The 21,208-nt window shown below is 44.6% G+C and overlaps 2 protein-coding genes across 10 annotated transcripts in view; one reads left to right on the top strand and one right to left on the bottom strand.

Annotated features, from left to right (window-relative positions):
• The window catches only part of PTS (6-pyruvoyltetrahydropterin synthase), a 100,138-nt gene that overhangs the window by 6,950 nt on the left and 71,980 nt on the right, over window positions 1–21,208 (top strand). For 4 of the 9 annotated variants that reach the window (XR_015766683.1, XR_015766682.1, XR_015766681.1 and 1 more), the window contains exons 4-8: window positions 8,556–8,580; window positions 16,590–16,646; window positions 17,334–17,433; window positions 20,044–20,171; window positions 20,676–20,862. Coding sequence is in view for 4 of the 9 variants with exons in the window: in XM_088018011.1 (XP_087874137.1) it covers window positions 193–316 (124 nt within the window). In the remaining 5 variants the exon portion in view is untranslated. Of the gene's footprint in view, window positions 1–192; window positions 1,166–8,553; window positions 8,581–8,988; window positions 10,972–16,589; window positions 16,647–17,333; window positions 17,434–17,564; window positions 20,172–20,675; window positions 20,863–21,208 lie in introns of those variants that run through there. The other 5 variants (XM_088018011.1, XM_028105838.2, XR_003609739.2 and 2 more) reach the window with 4 other exon arrangements.
• On the bottom strand, window positions 11,630–20,830 carry PLET1 (placenta expressed transcript 1). Its single transcript, XM_028105840.2, has 4 exons — window positions 20,650–20,830; window positions 16,128–16,329; window positions 13,640–13,701; window positions 11,630–12,020 (listed from the first exon to the last, which is right to left on the bottom strand). Exons 1-4 carry the CDS (start codon window positions 20,828–20,830, stop codon window positions 11,680–11,682), a joined length of 786 nt encoding a protein of 261 aa, XP_027961641.1. The 3' UTR covers window positions 11,630–11,679.

Here is a 21,208-nt window from a genome sequence, read left to right as displayed (position 1 = left end):
GTGTGACCATCTTGCCTTATGTAGATAGTAAGAAAGAAGAAGAATTGCTGTCAACATTTTATCTGACCACTGTGTGATTTCTGAAGTTTTGTTTTAACATTATCTTTTAAATCTAGAATTTCTGTTCTCTATCAATATCAAAAATGAAATTTTGTTTATTTGCCTTTGATCTTCTTTCCTTTTTTTCTACAGCACGACGGAAAATGTAGCTGTATATATCTGGGAAAACCTCCAGAAATTTCTTCCTCTGGGAGTTCTTTATAAAGTAAAAGTGTATGAAACTGACAATAATATAGTCGTCTATAAAGGCGAATAGCTTTTAGGGGTTAATACTGTAGAAAGACTAATTTCTTTCCATATTTGAAAAAGGTCTTTATCCCCTGGGACTATTAAGAAGTCGTCACACACTTGTTATGCCTCTACACTGTGTTCCGGAGTGCCCAATTGATTGAAATCGTTGTGTGTAAGACCTGTTGTGAATTCAAATCTATCTTAAAACCAAACTTGTAAAACATCCTGAGTATCATTTAGAGAGTCTTTTATTTATAGATTAAAAATCACTTCATTTTCAGTAAAATGTGTGGAATTTAAAAGTAAAATAAATCAATTTTTGTTTTTCCGTTATCTCATTTTTAGTATTCATTTTTCTCTTGGTATAATATGAATGGCGAAAGTGTTTATAAGACATCGTAGGTGAAACTTAAAAAAACAAAAGTACAGGTGACCACAAAACATGTACTTCTTCCTTGATTACTTTTCAGGTATGTAGGGACACAAGTTTATTCAGTGAAAATGAGACACACAGATCACGTTGGTGATGCATTGTAGGTGGATGTACAAGGATTGATGAAAATACCGCTTCAGCGCATGTTGTTCAGTGCAGTTTTGCACGTCTTATTGAACTATGAGTTGCTAGCGAGGATCAGCACGTTCATTGAACATTTGTTGGAGTATCATTAAACTATTTATTATGTATATTTGTCCATGTTTCCAGACCACCTGAACAGTTTTAATTCAGAAAACTGAAGAATAATCACATATATCAAATCCTATTAAATTAACATGAAAAAGGGTATATTATACTGTAATGTGTCTCTTACATACAGTTTTTCCTAATCAATCCCATTTTGTTCTGATCATTAAACTTACACCTGCTTAAGTTGAACTATATTCTTGGCATCTGGTTTCTTTTCCTCATAACTAAATCTGCAAGAATGTATTTCCCTGCTTTGCACAAAGAACTGTTCTCTCTTGTGTTCTCATTTGTATCCTAAACTTCTTAAAGGTAGGGTTTTATTTTTCTTTCCACATAGCAACTAGTACACAATAGATTCTCAGAATGTTGCTGCCTGAAAATAGTAAAAAGACTATGCAGTTGTCACTGTACTAGAAAAATTTTCAAAGGAGTACACTTTTATTCTGGAGAGTTAGTAACCACAGGGATTTTATGATCAATTTTGATAATAATGCAGTGCCCACTTAATTAAATTTGAATGTGTTTTAGTTACCAGACACAATTTTTGTTATGTATGCTTGTATTCTGTATTGATTACTTGAAAGACAGGATTTTTAATTCCCACAGATACCATGCAAGGTGGATATTATTCTTATTTTGCAGATGAGAAAATTAAAATTCAGTGAGTTTAAGCCGCTTACCTAAGATCACTCAGCAAATAAATAGCAAACTGAGTGTAGGACACTCAGAGTTTGTCTGACTCCTGAACACAGACTCTAAAATATATAATAAATAAAATATATAATGTGTGAGGATTTTTAAAAATAGATCTAATTTTGTAGATCTGATACCACATTAGAAAAACGTTATTTTTCATAGTAGCATGGGTACTCCAGATATTTGCTGTTTGTGAGTTGCTTCAAGAGAATTTTTTTTTTTCTCTCTCCTTAAAAAACTGAGAAGTCTGTCTATCTGTCAAACTGAATGGGTGAGTAAAGGAGGGCAGGACCAAAGATAGTATGTAGGTGATTTTCTTATGTCTTCCTAGAACCTGCTGTCAGAGACCTATTGAGCTGTACTGTAATTGTTGCTTTACCTTTTTGTGTTCTTACTGCCCTGAATTCGTTGTGGGCAAAGTCTTTATTCTAAGCAGAGTATCTTGTAAATAGTGCTCACTAATTTTGTTGTTGATTAAATATATGAATGGCATATTGGTAGAAACTATTGAAATTTTGTAGTGCCCTATACATAATGGGCACTTGGTAAATGTTTCTAGAATTGAATAATGTGAGGGTTTCGAGGCTTGAATTCTGGTCCTTGTACTGTTACTCTTCAGATGTGTCCTTCTTCTCTTAGAGCCTCTAGTCTCTTTACCTGTAAAATGAATGCTTGAAACTGATGCTTTCTGAAGTTGCTTCTGCCTATTTTCAGATTTTATATCTCTGTGATTTTATTTTATTACTTTTTGAAATATTTTATTTATTTGACAGAGTGCATGCAAAAGCAGGGGGAGCTGGAGGCAGAGGGAGAAGCAGGCTCCCTGCTGAGCAGGGAGCTCAGTCCCAGGACCCTGGGATCATGACCTGAGCCAAAGGCAGATGCTTAACCATCTGAGCCACCCAGGCGTCCCCATTTCTGTGATTTTAAATACCAAAGGAGTACATATTAAATTAGCCAAGGAAAAAGATTATCATGAGGTGGTAAGTTTTGGAAAAACTTAGTAGAGGAGGTTATTCCTGAATGGTCCTTGAAGTGATGGGGTAGGGAGGGTGGCCTTTGGAGTTCAGGAGAAAGGAGGGAATATGTACTGAACAGGTACACTTCCATTAGTGAAGATGCTGGTGGGAACGGACCTAGTGTATTTGGGATAGAGCGAATAGATTAATCTCAATAGAAGGGTGATGAGAAGGAAGCAACGGTCTTCAAGTATTTATATATTTTTTCTCCTAAGAGTCCAAGATCATTCTTAAATTACATTCTTAAATAAAACAAAGGAAAAACACCACTCATTCCATTTAGGACTCAAATTCCAAATTCCAGCAGTGTGGAAGGGGGAGCTAGCTTAGAGATACAGGATGGGGACAGCCTGGGGGCCTGGAATATCAGTTTAGTTTTTATCCTTTGAGAAATAGGGAGCTGTTGAAGTTTTTCTGCTTGCTTTTTAAGGAAGATCACCAGCTGGACACAGGAAAGGAAGGAAACCAGTTGCAAAGCCATTGTGGGGATCCGGACATTAGGTGATGGTGGCCAGGAGCTGGCAGAGCAGGGGCAGTGGAGTGGCAGGGAAGGAGGGCAGAGCTAACATGATGTGGCACCTGCCGTGGCCTCAGGCATTTTGCTCAGTACTTTCTTTGTTACCTCAGGTTATCCTTAGGACCACCCTGCAAGGGGAGTGCGCTGGTTATCTACCACTACATAACAAATTACCCCAAAATAGTGGCTCAAAACTGTACGTTTATCATTATTATAGCAGTTTGAGTGTGCGGGGGTCACTGACGGGTTGCAGTCATCTCAAGGCTGGATTACGAAGGGTCAGCTTCCAGCTCACTAAAAGGGTTGTTGGCAGGATTCAGTTCCTCATGGCGTTGTTGGTCTGAGTCCTCAATTTCTCCCTCCCTTTCTTGCCATGGGGGCCCCTGCCTAGAGCAGCTTAGGACAGGGCAGCTTGCTTCCTCAGCATGAGCAGGCGAGAGGGGAGGGAGAGAGAGAGAGTGCCAGTGAGCGAGCACGTGCCTCAGCACGGTGGAGGTCACAGTCTTGTGACCTAATCACATTTCTAGATTCTGTTCCTTAGAAGCAAGTCTCTAAAACCACCCACACTCGAGGGAGGGGATTGCACATATATTCTAGTGTGCAAAGTATGACGAGGAGAACAGCAGGAGAGGAGGCTGGGGAGGTCAGTGGGGGGAGGGGAGGCCTGTCATGCCCTTCTTGATTCCCCAGAATAAAACACATTTCCTTTTGCGGGAGTGAAATATTCGAGCAGTAGTGGTTGTTTCCGATGGGCGTGGTGGGTTTTGTGGGTAGACATGCACAGATCTTTAAAGCATGATTCTTGAAATTAAAACCAACTCTAAGGTAAGAAGTTGAGAAAAATTATATTGACCATATCACTATGGACAGAATGACCAGAACTCAATTGTCATTTATATGGCCTGAATTGATGTAATCATTACCAGTGGGTTATAAAAATGGCCAGAATATGATCAGTTGTGTATATGCAGCCACTCATAGCCTAGATCTAAGGTAAGTGTCTATTTCGTTTTTTTTTTTAAACTCCAAACTTTTACATTCCTCCTGGAAATAGAATTATTTTAAAGATGGGAAACAGATTGTGCTCATTTTGCTTTTGTTTTGTCTGGGATATTTCTAGCCTCCCTTGCACATAGACAAATCATTGTTAGTTTCACACAATTTAACTTTATAGCAAGATTCTGTTGAAAGACACTTTTGGAAACTGTCCCAGATAAACACTCTGTCCACATAGCTGCAGAGAGAACTGCTATCACCACAGATGAAAAGTCGGGGAGGGTGGTCTGTCCACTGGAAGAATTTTCAAAGCAGCAATTAGGCTTTCAAGTAGCTCATAAGTCAGTTTGCTTCCTTCAGAATCTATCCACCCAATCCCACTGGCATTCTGTCATCATCGAGACAAGAGTATTAATCATTAAAAAAAAAAAATTAAAGCATTGACCTTTCCTTCCTTCTTTGCTTCCTCCCCTCCCTCCCCTCCCCTCCCCTCCCTCCCTCCCCCCTCCCTCCCCCCTCCCTCCCTCCCTCCCTCCCTCCCTCCCTCCCTCCCTCCCTCCCTTCCTCCCTCCCTCCCTCCCTCCCTCCCTCCCTTCCTTCCTCCCTTCCTTCCTTCCTTCCTTCCTCCCTTCCTTCCTCCCTCCCTTCCTTCCTCCCTTCCTCCCTCCCTTCCTTCCTCCCTCCCTCCCTTCCTCCCTTCCTCCCTCCCTTCCTCCCTCCCTCCCTCCCTTCCTTCCTCCCTCCCTCCCTCCCTCCCTCCCTTCCTCCCTTCCTTCCTCCCTTCCTTCCTCCCTTCCTTCCTCCCTTCCTTCCTCCCTCCCTTCCTTCCTCCCTTCCTCCCTCCCTTCCTTCCTCCCTCCCTCCCTCCCTCCCTTCCTCCCTCCCTTCCTCCCTCCCTTCCTCCCTCCCTCCCTTCCTCCCTTCCTCCCTCCCTCCCTCCCTCCCTTCCTTCCTTCCTTCCTTCCTCCTTCCTTCCTTCCTTCCTTCTTCCTTCCTTCCTTCCTTCCTTCCTTCCTTCCTTCCGAAACAACATCTCAGGCTTGTATTCTTCAGAATGCCCGGGAAACAAGTCCTCAGTATGTCAGCCCAAGTTCACCTTCAGGCAGTCAGTTTATTAGTGAAAATTCCCAATTTAGTATAAGTATGAACTCAATTTAAAAACCTTTTTCACTTTTCACAAATATCTTAATAAATACAAGCACTGGCTGATGACAACCTGAAGAAATAGAAGGGCTAGTGTTGTCCTTCATCTTTTAAAGGTTTAATTTGCCTGCAGAGAGACCCATAGATGGGGTAGTGAGGTGTCACACAGGCATCTCAAAGTTAACATTTCCAAAAGTGCATTTCTGATTCCTCCTTCAGAATTTATTCTTCTACCAGTCTTCCCTGAAAATGCCGCCACCATCCACTCATTTTTTTTTCAAGCCAGAAATCTGGGAGTTGTCCTGGATTCATGTCACTTCTAATCTATCAGAAAGTTCTACCAGTTCTACCTCTAAAATAGGCATGATTTTTGTGTCTCCATTTCCAGGGCCACCGCCCCAGGCCAAACCGCCACAATTTCTTGCCTGGATTATTGACATGGCCTCTTAGCTGGTCTCCTGCTTGCACTTTGATTCTTTTCCATACTTCTTTAGTTCTCTCTTCTCTCCTGTTACCCCTTGAAATCTTCCTCTTGATTTTAAAATGAACTCAAACTTTATGCTTCATATGACCCAGCCACTGAGCAGCTGGTCACACTGGCCTTTTCTCAAGTCCTAAGGCACACCAATTTCATTCCTGCCTCAAGATCTTTGTATTTTCTGCCTTTCTGCCTGGAATTCTGCCCCTTACCCCCACCTCCCACTTCTTCATAAAACCGTCATTCTTCAGATCCCAGCCTAAAGGTCCCCCTCTTGCAGAAGCCTCCTTGGTCACCTGTATAGGTAGAAATCCTGTTATTTTCCGTTATAATCCTATACACTCCACTTTCTTGCAGTCTCAAAACTTTTATCTACATTTTCTTTTGTCACACGTATTTGCTTATTAGTTGACTGTCTTTCCTGATTACGGGGATGTCAGTGTCATGTGGGCCAGAGCCCTGTTGTCTTATTACTCTTCTTCCACCAGGACCTAGCTTATTGTCCACCACCCAGCAGGTGCTGAATAATTAGTTATTGAATGAATGAAAGTGCCTGCCACCTCTAAAGAACTGGTTGAACCTGGTTTGGTAAAAATTTTGAGATTTAATACCGAACTTTTCAAGTATACTTCACATAGGTCTTATTCTTAGAAACAAACCACCACAAAATAAAATCAGATCCCCTAAGTACTTCTCCAAACCTGATTATATGGCTGATTCTATCTTCCTGGAAGTTTTCCATTCCCATTTATGGATAAAATTTGTTTTAGTCCTCAACTACTACTTTAAAGACAAAACAAAATCAAGGATTCTGAATCAAGGATCTTTTAGGAAATTGCTGTCATGGCCACACCATCATTTTGTAGCTGCTCTTATACAGGTGCTCACCGACAAGGTACTCCCTTTACAGCAGGATGAACAGTCGAGATTGGTGGGTAGTTACTGTCCCAACTTGTGGAGAGGAGGTTTGCCCCAGGGAGAGAGCCTCAGCTGGTATTGCAAAGAATGCCTTTTATCATTCCATCTGTTTGGCCCTTAAGAGCAGGGTTTTTTGTAGAGCATGAACTAAATAGATCTGTGGCAACACTGAGGGAATTACATGCTTTTCAGCAAACACGGGCCTAGTTTTGTTGCCATAATAACTTTCAGTAATTCCCAAAATATTAGGGGGGAAAGTTGAGATTTTATTCTTGAAGGAGAAAACTGTATTTAAAAAAACAAGCAACCTAACCAGATTGTGGGGTATAATGTTTTCCATTCTCATTTAAGATTGCATAGTTAACTGACTTAAAGTTGTTGGTATTGGTTGGTTTCTTGTGGATTAACGTTATGCTCACCACTGTGTGTCCAGCATCTCAGTCACTGTAGTCCTTGAGGTGGGAGTCAGCTCCAGTTCACTGTAAGAAATCTGGGGTCTAAGGAGATGAAGGGTCTTGTTCAAAGTCATTCATTAAATGGGAGAGCTGGGATTTGAACCTAAGTTTGTTTGGCTTTAAAAGAAAGAAAGGGAGAGGGAGGAAGGGAGGAAGGAAGGAAGAGAAAGGAAGAAGGAAGGAAGGAAAAGAGAGAGAAAGGGAAGGAAGAAAAATAGACTATTGAAAAATGTTCCCAAGCTCTTGGGTGGCTCAGTTGTTAAGCGTCTGCCTTCGGCTCAGGTCAAGATCCCAGGGTCCTGAGATTGAGCCCCGCATCGCGCTCCCTGCTCCACGGGAAGCCTGCTTCTCCCTCTCTCACTCCCCCTGCTTGTGTTCCTTCTCTCGATGTGTCTCTCTCTGTCAAATAAATAAATAAAATCTTTAAAAAAAAGAAAGAAAAATGTTCCCAAGCTCTTTAAATGTGCTGTCTACATATCTTGTTAATTTAGCCAAAGGCTTTTTGAGATTGTTGGACTCAAACATCTGAGTCTAAATTTATTTTTACATACAGGTTATATGCATATGCATAGATAAGTGTGTAGTTTTTTGCATATGTTAAATTATTTCCCACTTCTATCAGGTATATATATTTAACTTCATTCTGTCTATATACATGGACATAACTTACATAAAAGCAGGGTGGGGGTGGTCCATATGTCCCAGTTTCACTGCTGAACCATAGTCAAAGAAATACGGTCCAGTGATCAGAGGTAAAATTATACTATTTTCACTAGTATGTCTTGAAGGACATTAAGAGACAACCAGTTTATAACCGAGAACAGCTCTTGGGAAATCCCTGAGCCTCTCCACTCACTCCACAGAGGCTCCTTTCCATCTCAGCCCCCACAGTACTCATCCCAAACTTTGCTCTTTCTTCCCCACCCTCTCTTGTAACTCTTTTATTATGTGGAATAATTCAACCCCTCACCCACGGTTTAGTTTCTCTGTAAGAAAGGAGCTGACCCAGCACGCAAGGAGACATTTTACTTAGAAGCTTGAAGGGTGGCGAAGGTGGGGCTGGGGGCGGGCGGGTGGGAAGACTGTGGAAAGTCAGACAGCCATTTCTTCTAAGAGTTACAAGTTAGTACTTTTAGTCCTTGTTATAGGTACCATTTTATCTGCAAATATTTATATGGGTACAATACTTGGCTTTCTTATACATCAATATATCATTTGTGATGCCTTTTTTAGGCATTAAATAATTAAGTAGTACTTACTTTGTGCCAGGTACTGTTCCAAATGCTTTATATATATTAACTGATTTAATCTCCACAACGGCCTATGAGTAGCTACTATATTTCTCCTTATTTTACAGATGAAGAAACCAAGTTACATAGATGGTAAGTAACTTTACAAAGTCCCACTAATAATAAGGGGTAAAATCAAATGTGATTGAACTCAGGCAGTCTGGCCTCAGAGTTTATGCTTTAAGACAATTGCCAAACTACCTCTTGTGTGAAATAATATTAAGTTTTTTACTTAATTATTAGTATTTTTCAACGTTTATTTTCAAAAGTAATGTGGAGGTTGATAGATAATAAGATAATGTCTGCCTGTTCTGCCTGTTCTGAACGTTTTCCCTGCTCTGAACAGTCAGTGGGATAGCTGGACCACTGACCAGGCTTGGCACTCTTTCTGGTATGTGAAGATCTTTGAGGTAATGGGATTAGGAAGACAGCAGTTTTCTTTCCTACTCCCTCAGCACTCCCTTCCTGTAAACGGGTGGGCAATTGCTGTTTCTAACACAGGATAAGTATGCATCGAATTCACAAAACACGAAGCTGCAAACAAGAAAACATAGAAGTGGAAGAACGAGGTTGGGCAAGTGAACGTGGGAGTGGAAACAGTCCATCTTTTGTTCACCTCTTTTCTGTGCATGAGGTGCAGCCCAGGGGCTTCCTCAAATTTCCCAAATGCCTTTGTTTTCCTTGTGGTGAGTCACCTTCCCATCAGCGAGGATCAGGATTAGCTTATTCCTAGACTGTGAACGTGCGTACTTGTTTATCCCTTTCCTTGCTCTGCTGGCTGCTCACTGGACTCGCTCGAGAGACCACAGACGGCAGCTAACCTGAAGCCTCCTGAGGAAGTGCGGCCTCCTGAGTCCAAGGAAGATAACCCTTGTTGAATATGACACTCTGTGTCTGAGCCTGGCTTTCGCTTCCAAATCCTCCGCAGTGCTCTGGGAGGCCTCTGCCGATCAGCAGGGCATAGAGCAATGCCAACTTAACATCTCTGACTAGACCCTGAGAACTAGGTGTGGATGTGACAGAGAAATCAAAATGGAGACCCACCCACAAGAGTGCTCAGATGCCACCTGGGCCAACCCTTTATGGAAGAGATGAGAAACCAAGGCAGAAGGTCACTTTCTTCCTTCGTAGCAGAACTGGAATTTAACAGGCTCCCTGCCTCCGAATCCAGTGCCCTTGTCTGGCTGCCTCTGTGCTGCGTGTCTGAATTCAGCTCCCCAGATTTCTCTGAGTCTAAAAGTTTTCCAGCTTGAGAGAGTGTTTCTGCTGAGGCTCCAATTGTTGTCCCACCTTCCACGTTGAACCTGAGATGCCGCCAGGCCGGGCCATGACAGATAATACGAAGCTTGTTCCTAGCTTTTGGGTCAGGGCTCACTGCAGTTTATCTCCAAGGTGGCTGCAGGGTGGCGCGTGGAGGAGCGCTGCTGGAGCACGCAGCCTGCTTGTGCCCATCAGAGACACCCATACCCTCTCCTTGTCATAGGGCCCTGGGGAGCCACTTGTCCTGGGGGATGCCGGGGGACGCGGGAGCCACGCAGGGGGCCTTAGGGTGTCCTGGTTAATGGTGCAGGCTCTGAAGTGGTTGAAACCCAGCCCCACGACTTACTCACTGAGTAACTCTGGGCAAATGATTTCTCTCTGTCTGCCTGAGTGTCCGCATCTGTAAAACAACTCTATCTCCCAGGGTTGTTGTGACGATTAAATGGGATAATGCACTTAAAGTGCCTGGCAGGTACTAATAGTAGCTACCGAGCCGTGTCACAGAAAATGGCGGGATGAGGAGCTCCAGGAATCGGTCCCTCCACCGCAGCAACCATTAAGCTGGCAAAGACTGTCAGAGTGAACTTTCTCAGCACTCTAGGATCTAATAAAAAACTTCCAGCTATTAGAGGAATGCTTAATGAAAGAGGCCACTAAATTTTGACATTTAAGAAAATAATCAGGTCGCTGACTGACTGCTGAGATAACAGGAAAGGGCTGTCAGTGACCCACACTCAACAAGGAATGCAGTCTGCACAGAACAGTTGGGAAAAGTCCCTAAACAAATGGACGGCAGCCCTCAACAAGCAGCAGGCTGCCCTGGATTTCCAGAGCCTGATTTCCAGAGCCGCCACATTATACCTTCAACGTGTCCAGGGTTCAACAAAAATTAAAGACCTACAAGTAAGTAGGAAACTGTGGCCTATTCATAGGGAAGAAGAAGAAATTGACAGAAACTATCCCAGAGGAAGGCTGGTTACTGGATATTGGTATCCTGGAATTTATCATAATTATTAAAAGAAAACTTTGTTGCTTATTACCAGGGTATTACTGGAAATCCCATGCTTTCTGTTGGTTTTACATTGTATTATGAATACTATAAATATTTTGCCCATTTCTTAATGGAAATTACCATTAGGGGAAAAATGACCAGTTTGTACTTGAGGAGAAGTAGAATCCCACCATTCTATTAATTTTTTTTAATGTTCATATACACAAATAAAATTAGCATGTTATACTTTAAGTTAGAGTAATCACTCATTACAGACATATTTGAATTTAACACATTCATTATTCTTGTTTGAAGTATAGCTTATTTGGTATCACATAGGAAATACTGTTTTTATACCATAATATTTCCCTATGGTTGTTTGCTCAGACATGGTACATTCCTGTTTTCTAGCCCTTCACATACTACTGGTGTGGCCAATAACATCAGGGCTATTCCTTTTTCTTTTCCTTTTTGGGTGACATGAGACACAGAAGCTCTGTGTAACCTGAGTGGGTTTGGTCAGAAATCTGAGGTCATCTTGAAAGTGAAGAAAGGTTTTCCCCATGGAGACTCAGGTGTGGAGGAATCATTTGGCAGTGAACAAAAGTTTACATTGGCTGTGGAATTGGCTGTCAGCATGTGAAACTGAGAGCCAGAATTCCGGGTTACACCCAGACTAGGTCTAAGCAGCTAACAAAAAGCCTAATTTGTGTCCTGAGAGATCCAGTTGAACATCTGTGTGCCCCAAGTCCACCGGTGAGTGGACTAGCTACCCTCCACCAAGTGACCCTCAGGTCTCTGTTTTGGTCCAAAGCAGTGGTAGTAGAGTTGCACATTTGAGAATGTAAAGTCTTCATTCACATGCCTGTCAGAGCACTGGCTTTGAACGGAATATAGGAGGATGCAGTGGAAGCAGGAGCAATTGTTTTCCTAGCTTCCTTCTAGGAGATGAGTTTGCTGGTGAGAAAGACTAGCAGGATCTGAATGGTACTTGTGATGGGGCAGAGGAAGGTTCTGTTGGCCAAGCTGGTTGTCCTTGGGATCGGATGTAGGGTTGTCCTGGCTGTGGAGAAGTGTCCTGTCATGGGGGTTGGGTGTGGGGTTGTTGTGGTTGTGGGGATGTGTTCTGTTATTGGGGTTGGATGTGGGGTTGTTGTGGTTGTGGAAATGTGTTCTCTTGTTGCAGTTGGTTGTGGAGTTGTTCTCGCTGTGGAGATGTGTCCTTTTGTTGAGGTTGGGTGTGGGTTTGTCCTGGTTGTAGAGCTCTGGTAAGTGGTTGTGTCTGGAAAAGACAAAAAGCAATGCATCAGAACCTGTTTTGGGGGGGGGGGGACTGGAGAAAGGAGGCCAATCTGAGGGAACACTAGAGCCAGAGTTCATGAGCAAACTTCAGTCAACACTTCTCAGCGGCCAAGCATATATGTAGAGGAGGAGGAAAACTAGGGAGTGCAGAATGTCAAGGAAGAAAAAATACGTAAGAAATATTCTCTACCCTTAAGGTCTATACAATCCTATGGGAGAAGGAGTTTATATAATTACTGAATTTGTTGTTGGGTGGGTACTCTGTCCTCAAATGTCTTCATGTCCTTAATGTTATATTAGATCAATCAGTGCAAATATGATCCAGAATGGCACAGTTATATTTTTTTCTTGCTAATTTCAAAGGTTGTATGTAAAGCTTATAAGAACGAGGTATCAGGGGCACCTGGTGGCTCAGTCGGTTAAGCGTCTGCCTTTGACTCAGGTCATGGTCCCAGGGTCCTGGGATCGAACCCTGTGTTGGGATCCCTGCTCAGCGGGGAGCCTGCTTCTCCCTCTCCCTCTGCCCGCCATTCCTCCTGCTTCTGCTCTTTGTCAAATGAATAAATAAAATCTTAAAAAAAAATAAACTAGTATCATTCCAGACCTGGGGACAGCTACCCCCACTCTAAAGCAAGTGCACAGAGGCCCTGTTCAAACCCGCATATCTCTTTCTGTGGTTTCAGAGGCGCTGCTCATTCTCCTGTGCAGGGATCTGACCACCCTTTGGTTCTCTGAGGTTGCCTTGAAGAGAAGCAGTGAGAACCAGGCCCTGTGGGTAGTTTGATTCTGGAAAAACTGGAGCCTTGTAATGATGCCTCTAAGGGTCTGTGGATCAAAGAGGACTATATGCAAGAAGAGGAAGGGAGAAGTCTTGTGATTTGCTCAGGCTCAGGCACTCTCCACTGGTGGGAGGGTGCCTTCCAGTTACGAGGCATTGTTTTACCTCATTTAGTGCTTCCCCAGGGCAGATGTTTCTCCAGTAAGTTACCTATCTTTCCTCAGTTTCTTGAATTTGTCATAGCTCCCTAGACGGAGGTAAGAGAGAAGGAGGAGGAGCTTCGGGATGTTGGAAGTTGGGGACAACAGCCTATGAAAGTCAGTGGAAACCCTTGGTGGTAGTGGTAGTGGCCAGAGGCCGCTCTAAGAACTAAGGAAAGTATGAGCATTTCTATATTCCCAAGCCTTCTTTGTGAAAATCTCCCCCTCTTTCCTTGAGCCCCTGGGTTAGAGTGTGCTATACCTAGGAAGGCTTTGTGTGTGTGGGAATTCTTTGTGGAAATCAAACAAAGAGCTGATTTTCCTATCCATCTATGTGGCATTGGACATAAAGGCTCCCAAGGAAGCAGGAGTCTGGAGCCAAAGGTGGCTGTGAGAATTAAAAGCCCCTGGGAGTTGGCAAAGATCTTGGGAATGGCTTTTGTTTCCCACAGGGTGTAGGATAAGGGGTCAAACTGTCTTCTGTAGGTCTCAGGTGCTGGGGAACTCAACTGACATTTGGATAACACATGATTAGAAGACTCTTCTAGGGCACCCACCAAGTAATCTTCCAGGCGGACGGAGTCACTGCCAGATGTGTAAATAGGCCACAGAGAAACTTACCTTTTCTTTCTAGTTGCAGAGAAGAAAATGTAGCCACATTGTAGATATTAATAGTGAAGGCTCTGTGGAGGGCAAATCAATGAGAGAGAATGGTGAGGCCCTCGGCTGTGGAATTCACAAGTGTAGCTCCCTTTTCTGCCTTCCCAGAAGATCCTGACCTTAGTGTTCTCTCCAGCACAATCAGCAGAGCATCACTGATCGGGTGCATATTGTCTTGACTAAGATCCCCCATGGTCTTGCTCCAGTCAAGCTCTTGTCCATTCCCCCCGCCAACTTCACCCTGAACTCCCCACAGGCTGAAATGCACCTCTGGCCATTGTTCAAGCCAGTCCTGCCTGTGATCTCCGTCCTGGTCCCATTTGCCCAGACACTCAACAGTAACCTCTCTGAAGTCATTTCTCCCTGTTGTTGTTCCCAGACAGAGCTCCATTAGAGAGACATGCCCCTCAACTGCATGGAAGGCCTTGCTGTGCGCCAGTCCCGCCATGGGAGGGCCAGCTCGTTGAGGGCAGGTTCTGTTGTCCGCAATGCCTGACACACAGTAGGTGCCTAATGTTCATTAAATGATCTGTACACCTTGGTGTGTTGTTCTTCTGTCGGTGGTCCCGTGATTATCCCAGTCTCTTGTTCATACATTCAACAGTTGACTAATGAGCGTGCGCTACATGCCACTCTCTGCTTGGTGCTTAGGGGGCAGTGGTGAACAAGACAGGCATGGTTCTTACCTTTGTGGCACTTTACAGTCTCTTCAGAGAGACAGACTTGAAACAAAGCAATCAGTAAGCAAGTTAAATAATTGATTGCAGTTGTGACATAGGTTGTGAAAAAGCAGTGGAAGTTATGGGAGTGAAAACAGGGAGCTGGAACTTGACCTAGGGGTTTAGGGAATGCTTTCTTGAGGAATTGGTATTCAAACTCCACCATTATTTCTGTAGAGGCCTTTCCTCCCCAAAACTCATTGTGGAGCCCTGTGGGCAGGGGCCTCTTCACATCCCATTGTGTCCCACCCAGCTGCTCTCCATACCCCCATCATATGTGCCGCTCCCCTCCCCTTCTCGGGTGTGGGGACCAAGGCCAAACAAGCAGAGAGGCCAGTGCAGGTTAGGAGGGGTCTGGAGACTACACTGTTGGTGGGAATGCACTGTTTCTGTGCAGGTTGTTACTGTTGGGCCTTTTATCTTGTTGTTGCATGGAGTGTGGAGGCTTTACGAGGTGAGGTGAAAGCAAAGTCTTTGCCCTGATTAGCTTTGGCTGGCTTCTAAGAGACTGCTATCATCGGGAGGCTGGAATGCAGCAGCTCCCTTGGATTTTCACTCTCGGAAATCACTGTGGGCAAAACCCCCTCTCCAGAGCCAGCTATGTCCAACCAGGCCCCAGGTGTGACAGGAGAAGGCAGGATGGCTTGATAGCATCATCACCACCAGTGTCCACAGAGACTTAGTGGCTGTTCACCACCAAGGGGACACCACCAGGGGCCATGGCCTGATGGTCAGACCTGCCCTTTCAGTACAAAAGTGGCAGTCTGAAAGTGTGAGGGTCTCTCAACATGGGCTCCCATAATAACCTGGATAACATCGCTAGCTGAGAGGAAGGTCTTCTCGTTAAAGTGTAATGCAAGCCCACAGGTGGCCTCACCTCACAATCTGAGTGTGTCCATTTTGTGTGACATTAGGAAGCCAGTTTTATGACACAATCATCACACTTGGCATTTCCAAAATGAATGTGTGTTTTGAAAAATGATTCTCTGGAATTTGAAGCAAACAGCATGCCCAGTGACAAAGGCTCCAGAACCTTCTTCTAGGCCCGTCTGTGCACTTCCTTGCAAAATCCGGTTTTACTAATGATGTATGGTGACATGATAAAATAAAAAAAAATAAAATCCGGTTTTAGCAAGAACCCTGCTAAGTAAGTTGAGCAAGTACCTCCCACCATTTACTCCTAATACCTAGTTCTCCCTCCTCTACCACCCCCGGGGAATATCTGATGGCCTTGGCATGCCTTCTGCAAGAATCCTGTTAGGTCAGTTTAGCCAGACTCCCCCTCACAGGCCTTATTGTTTCCTGTGAGTGACTCCCACCCTGCTTCTTGGCTAGAAATTCCCACTTGCCCATGATGTATTCAGAATTGAGCCCGGTTCTATCCCGAGGTCTCTTTTCTCCTGTTGCAACAGTCCCGAATAAATTCTTTTCATTTGTTTGTTTGCTTGTTTGGCTTTAACCACCGTCCAGCTGTGGTTTTCCCAACACCAGAGCTTTCTGTCTCTGTTGAGCCTGCCTGGGGTGTGGGGGGTGGGGAGTGTGTGCGCATGCGTGGGAACTCCTGTAGGTAAAAGGACAGAGAGTAGCGAGGCAGAGAGGAGTGCAGCTACTAAATTCTCCACATCATGTCTGGGGTGCATTTTGAATTGTCCAAGGTCAGCGTGAAACTGTGTAAACCCCGTCTACAATTGTAAAAGCCCAAAGCAAATCATGCAGAGATAGGTTCTTACTGTAATACGATTGTAGTTATGTTCGTTGAGTTAGGAGATACCCAGTTTGCTTTGAAGAGCTGGTCACTTGGGTTATCCAGGTAATATAGGGCGTTGTTGTTGCAGAGCGCGTCTACTTTTTCCCAGAGGCCTAGTGAGTTGTTGTTCGTGTCCACTGCTCGCAGGACCACAGAGCTGATACTGGCATTCACGGGAACCCATACTAGGAGGAAAGGGTAAGGAACCAATCAGCCATTGGTGCAGTCAGACAGGGGATGTGGATCATGAAATCAACCTTTAGCAGGAAAAAAGGAAGTTACAAATAATGTACGTACAGTATGATCCCATTTTAAATGAAGTTGCAGACAAAAGTCTGGAAGGAAATACAAGATATTAACTATGGTGATTTCTTGGTAGTGGGATTATCTTTATTATTTTTATTTTCTTCCTCATGCGTTTTCATGTTTTCCAAATTTTCTCCAGTAAAAGGTAAACAAAAGAAGACCTGTGCTCTGGCCCTGGTTTTGCTGTAGAACAGAGGTGAGATCCTGGTTGGCTCTTAACCTCCGGGGCCAGGTTCCTGTCCAGCAGGCGAAGGGGATAGCCTGTTCTGCCCTTCTCTCAGGGGGAAGGCAGGGTGGGGAGAGGCAGGGTTGATGCCTGGGAAAGGGTCAAGTGGGTCCCCTGGGCAGTGTGTCATGACATCAGGGATCCTTAGTGCCAAGTCAAAGCAGAGCCCATTTCTTGGTCCCAGAATCATTGATGCTTTCAGTCTCTGTTGTTGAACGTGAGGGAAGGGGGTGGGGTCTCTGAGCCCCAGTACCTGTCCAATAACCCTAGGGTTTCCTGGCCTTCCCCAGTCAGGTGAGTCTTCCCGGTTGACGTAGCCTAGGGTACACTCACAGGGACCCCACTGGGACACTTGCTGATTCTAGCATTCTGATGTGTGACAGGGAGCGAACTTCAGGAGAACATTTCAGCCTGTCCATTTCCTTCCTTAGAAGATCCCTTCTGGAAGAATTTCTCAATGCTAAAGGGTTATTCTCCAGGGCCCTGTCAGCCACTCCAAATCCTTTCAAAGACTTCTCTGTACAAAGCAAAGAAAATCAAGCATGTAGCACAAGGGGATCAGACAGTCCTAGATAAGAATTCTAGCTCTCACATTTAGGAGCAAGGCATTTTGTCTCTCATCCTTGGTTTCCGTATTGTCCATCACTCACTCCACAGATCTTTGTTGAATGCCCACTCTACACCAGGTCTGCTCCTACGTCTGCGGATGATGACCTTATCCCTCATGATGTGGAGATCATGTTACCTTATCTACAAGGTAAGGTACCTGGGACGAGCACAGAGAAGAGTGTAAGACTTTTAACACATGAGGGGTGTTGGATGAATTGTGATTGTCATTTCTATTTTTTAGCACAAAACATTTCTGTTCTGTTTGTTTTTGCCAATCAGGTGGGCTGAGCCAAACCCCACTGGCCTGACTTGCCCACTGAGAACCTGACAACTGCAGATGTGTGCACGATGATGAGGTGGATGGTGCTCAGTGATGGTGTCCTGGGATAGCACCAAGTCTGTCAGTTCTCCCATGGGCATGCTCTTGTCTCTGCCATTTCTTCTGCTCTCCCTCTCTCACACTGGCTTCCTCCTTCCTTCCCTCCTAGGCATCTGTCACCTGGATTTCTGGTCTCCACCTTCTCTCTTCAGGCTGCAGCCAGATCAGATTCCACTTACAACTCTTCCATAAAGACAAAGTACTCTCCAAAACCTTCCAAGTGCCCATCTTTATAGAGGATCTAAACATTTCTGCTTTTACGTTTTCACTTCTGTTGATTACAGTACCCAACACATGGCTTTTTTGACCCTCCTAACCTGGCTCACCGTGCTTTTTGCACTCCTGCTCTAGGGGCAGCCAGCCCTCCTCCAGTTCTGCAGATGCATCTGGCCCACACCTGCCCCTGGCCTTTTCTCATGTCTGGAACCCTGCCTTCTCATAACACATTCCATCCCTGCTTACTCTCCAGGATCCTGCCTGTGTTCCACCTCTGGGCCAGTTCAGCCCTCTCTTCCTCTCACTCTTGAAACATTTACATTTGTTCCTGCAGACTTGAGTACCTAATTACATTCTGGCTTGTTCTCTATACTCTCGTTTCATCCATGTCAGTATCTGGCCAGCCCAACGCTGGGGACCTGGCGGGCACTGACTACTCATTGATTGATTTAAAAAGTGCATCCAGTGCTGGACCACGCCCTTAAAGATGAAGGTTCAGGAAAAAAGGCAAGCACCTTTTATCCCTCTCACCCATGGAGGCAGATACGTACCCAGCACAATCTTAATATAAATGTCACTGCATCATGGATTTCTTTCACCGATACCAAGACAGACCCAGAGAACCTCTTCTAAGATCCTGCTTGAGGGGTGTGTGTGCCATGGGACATGCCAAGCCATTTATACATGACTTACCAATGTTGACACACACCCTGAAATTTAAAAAAATTTCAAAATCAAAATAAGGAGAACTGGTTGGCCTTTGTGGGTCTTTACCCAGTCTCCCCAAAAGACCCAGTGCAGTCCTGCAACGACACTCTCACAAGGAAATCATGGAGCCTGTTGTGTAATCCTGGGTGTGGAGTCTGGCATTTCCCTTTTCTGTGAGCGTAGGATTTTGACTCTCAACTTAAATCATTCACTTAGTGGTTTGGTTTATCATGGAGCTTTAGCACGTTTCTGCTCTGAGATGAAGTCAGGTGAGGTTTGAAGTGCCTGGCACGAAGTAGGCATTCAGTGAACCAGAGTTTGTCTCCTTCTTCCCCCTTCTCTCTGCTCTACCCAACACCTCTGCAAATGTTTGATGTCCCCCTCACCCAGCATATTCCCTTTCACGGGGTCTTATGGATCCTCTCTTGACTGTTCATTCTCCTGTCTTGCCACTTTCAGAAGAACCCCAGGCTACACATCTCCACCCAGCATTTTCACGAGATAGGTTTCTTTTTCTTCCATTTCAATAGCAAAATCCCTTACCTTGTGATATGTTATCTTAAGTCCGAGGCCTGTGATCTTTTGTGTGGCAGTCCCTCTGACCCCCCAGGTCCTTCCCCGTGTGCAAGGTCACACATATGCCTTCTTGTCCTCATCTTGAATTATAAGATTATCCTCCCTGGCTTGCGAGGACAAGATCCACTGCCTGAGGGAGTGGGGTACAGTGATCTGAATCACAGCTGAGGCCCTTAGTGACAGTCCCCATGAAAAAAGAAAAGGACAAGCTGGGACAAGTGTGTGAAGGCAGACCATCGTTGTTCTCCTGCCAAAGTCTGGAATCTGTGGTTCATGGGTGTGGACATCACCCTGGTGCTCTCTGCAGAATTGGTTAGAGTTCTAGGAGAGCAGAATGACACAGTAATGAGACAGCAGGCTCTGAAGCTGGACATCCTGGCTGAACAGAGCTGTACAAATCTTGGCTGTTACTTACATTCAAATATTAACAATGCTACCCACTATGGCCTTGGGTAAAACTTTAACTCCCCTATGCTGCGGTTCTCATCTGGGAAGATAATAGCATTTACCCTTAGAATAGCACCTAGCACATGGTAAGAAGTCTCCCCAGCTCTCATTACTGTAAGTGAGGGGCGTAGAGTGCAGTGGTTAAGGACTGGGTGTCTGAAGCTAGACTGCTCGGGTCCATATCCCAGCTCCATCCTGTAACTAGCTCTGTGACCTGAGCAAGTGACTAGCACTCTACCTCTGTTTCCTCGTCTATGAAACGGGAATGATCACGGTATGTTATCTGCCTAACACGTTGTTGTGAGATCTAAATGCATGAATACATGTAAACCACTATATTAAATGTTGTTGTTATGAAAGCAATCAGAAAGCACCTGTCTTGACTTATAGGTTTGGCTGATCCAAAATGGGATATTTATAAAATGTTCCTAGGTACCTCGAAGAAAAGCATTGTTTGGGAAGGAAAGGCCAAGATTCAGGAGCCGGTTCTGCCCCTTACCAGCAAGGGAGCCCTGACCTGTCACCTAACTTCTTTCAGCTGCAGGCTGCTCATAAACAAGGTGGGAGAGTAACACTTTCCATGCTTAGCTCACTAGAGTTTCCACCCACACCCTAAAGGCAAACAGTGCCTCCTGATGTTGTGCAATATACCATCATCCATAGTGACTTTGTTTTATCAAATGGATGTGAATGGACCACGCACTGTGATGCATTTATTATCCCTGAAAACAATAAAAACGCCCACTTTATTTAAGTCTGAGAACTTGCCGCAGGTGTGCTCTTGCTGGGGCTCAGTTAACCTGGGTGTCGGGATTTAATGACCTCTGGCGCAGGTTTGCACAGAGAGCAGGGAGGAAACAGTCCCACCCAACCAGCTCTCTCACACATGTTCTCTTTCTGTTTCTGCCCCCACTTCCCATCTGGGTCAAAAACACATGTTTTGTGTGATTGAAAGCAGGAGTGGAGGGGTGTGCTCTGAAATTCTGGTTAACTCCCCTCAGAAGACAAAGGACAACAAAGAGAATGGCTTCTCCTCACCTGTGTAGTTTGTGTTGCTTTCATAGACATCTGAATTGGCCATGATGCCTTGGCTAGTGGTGGTGACCTCATTGAAGATCATGCAGTTGTCAATGTCATCTGCAGAGCTGGCAGAAGAACACAGCAGTCCGAAGCATAGAAATAGCCCGAGTGGCAGCAACATGGAACTGAGGACTGCCATGGTCTTGACCTGTTTGGAAACTGCCGGTCCCGGTACTGTATCTCATATATCTCAGCTGTTTATATGCTCCAGGGCTGGAGCTTCTGCATGAGGTCATACATGCAAATCTCCTTCCCACTCCTCCCTAAAATGAACTGGTGTCTAGAATTCGGTACAGGATATCAGTAGGAGTGACTCACCCAGTACTCATCACCATGACCCTTTACCAAGTCCAGTTTTGCTCAAGGAGGGGAAGGTATTGATCGTGGTTCTATTTTGCATCTCATTCATCTCAGCATCTGCTATTTGAAGAAAGCTGTTGAGAAAGGGGTTAGTGCTGGCAAAGTAAAATTCAGAGTTGTATAATCATCACGTACCTGGCCCATTTAGAAGCTCCAC

Source organism: Eumetopias jubatus, unplaced genomic scaffold, assembly GCF_037043125.1.
Source record: "Eumetopias jubatus isolate StellerSeaLion01/CBP00866 unplaced genomic scaffold, mEumJub1_p1.0 scaffold_13, whole genome shotgun sequence".
NCBI lineage: Eukaryota > Metazoa > Chordata > Mammalia > Carnivora > Otariidae > Eumetopias > Eumetopias jubatus.
This window is presented reverse-complemented; position numbering and strand designations above follow the sequence as displayed.

Coding starts and splice junctions, on each gene's coding strand:
- PLET1 (XM_028105840.2), bottom strand. CDS start 20,830: ATGGCAGTCCTCAGTTCCATGTTGCTGCCACTCGGGCTATTTCTATGC. Junction 16,330..20,649: donor AAGCAACACAAACTACACAG/GTGAGGAGAAGC, acceptor CTTTCCTCCTAG/TATGGGTTCCCGTGAATGCC. Junction 12,021..13,639: donor TCTGCAACTAGAAAGAAAAG/GTAAGTTTCTCT, acceptor TGTCTTTTCCAG/ACACAACCACTTACCAGAGC.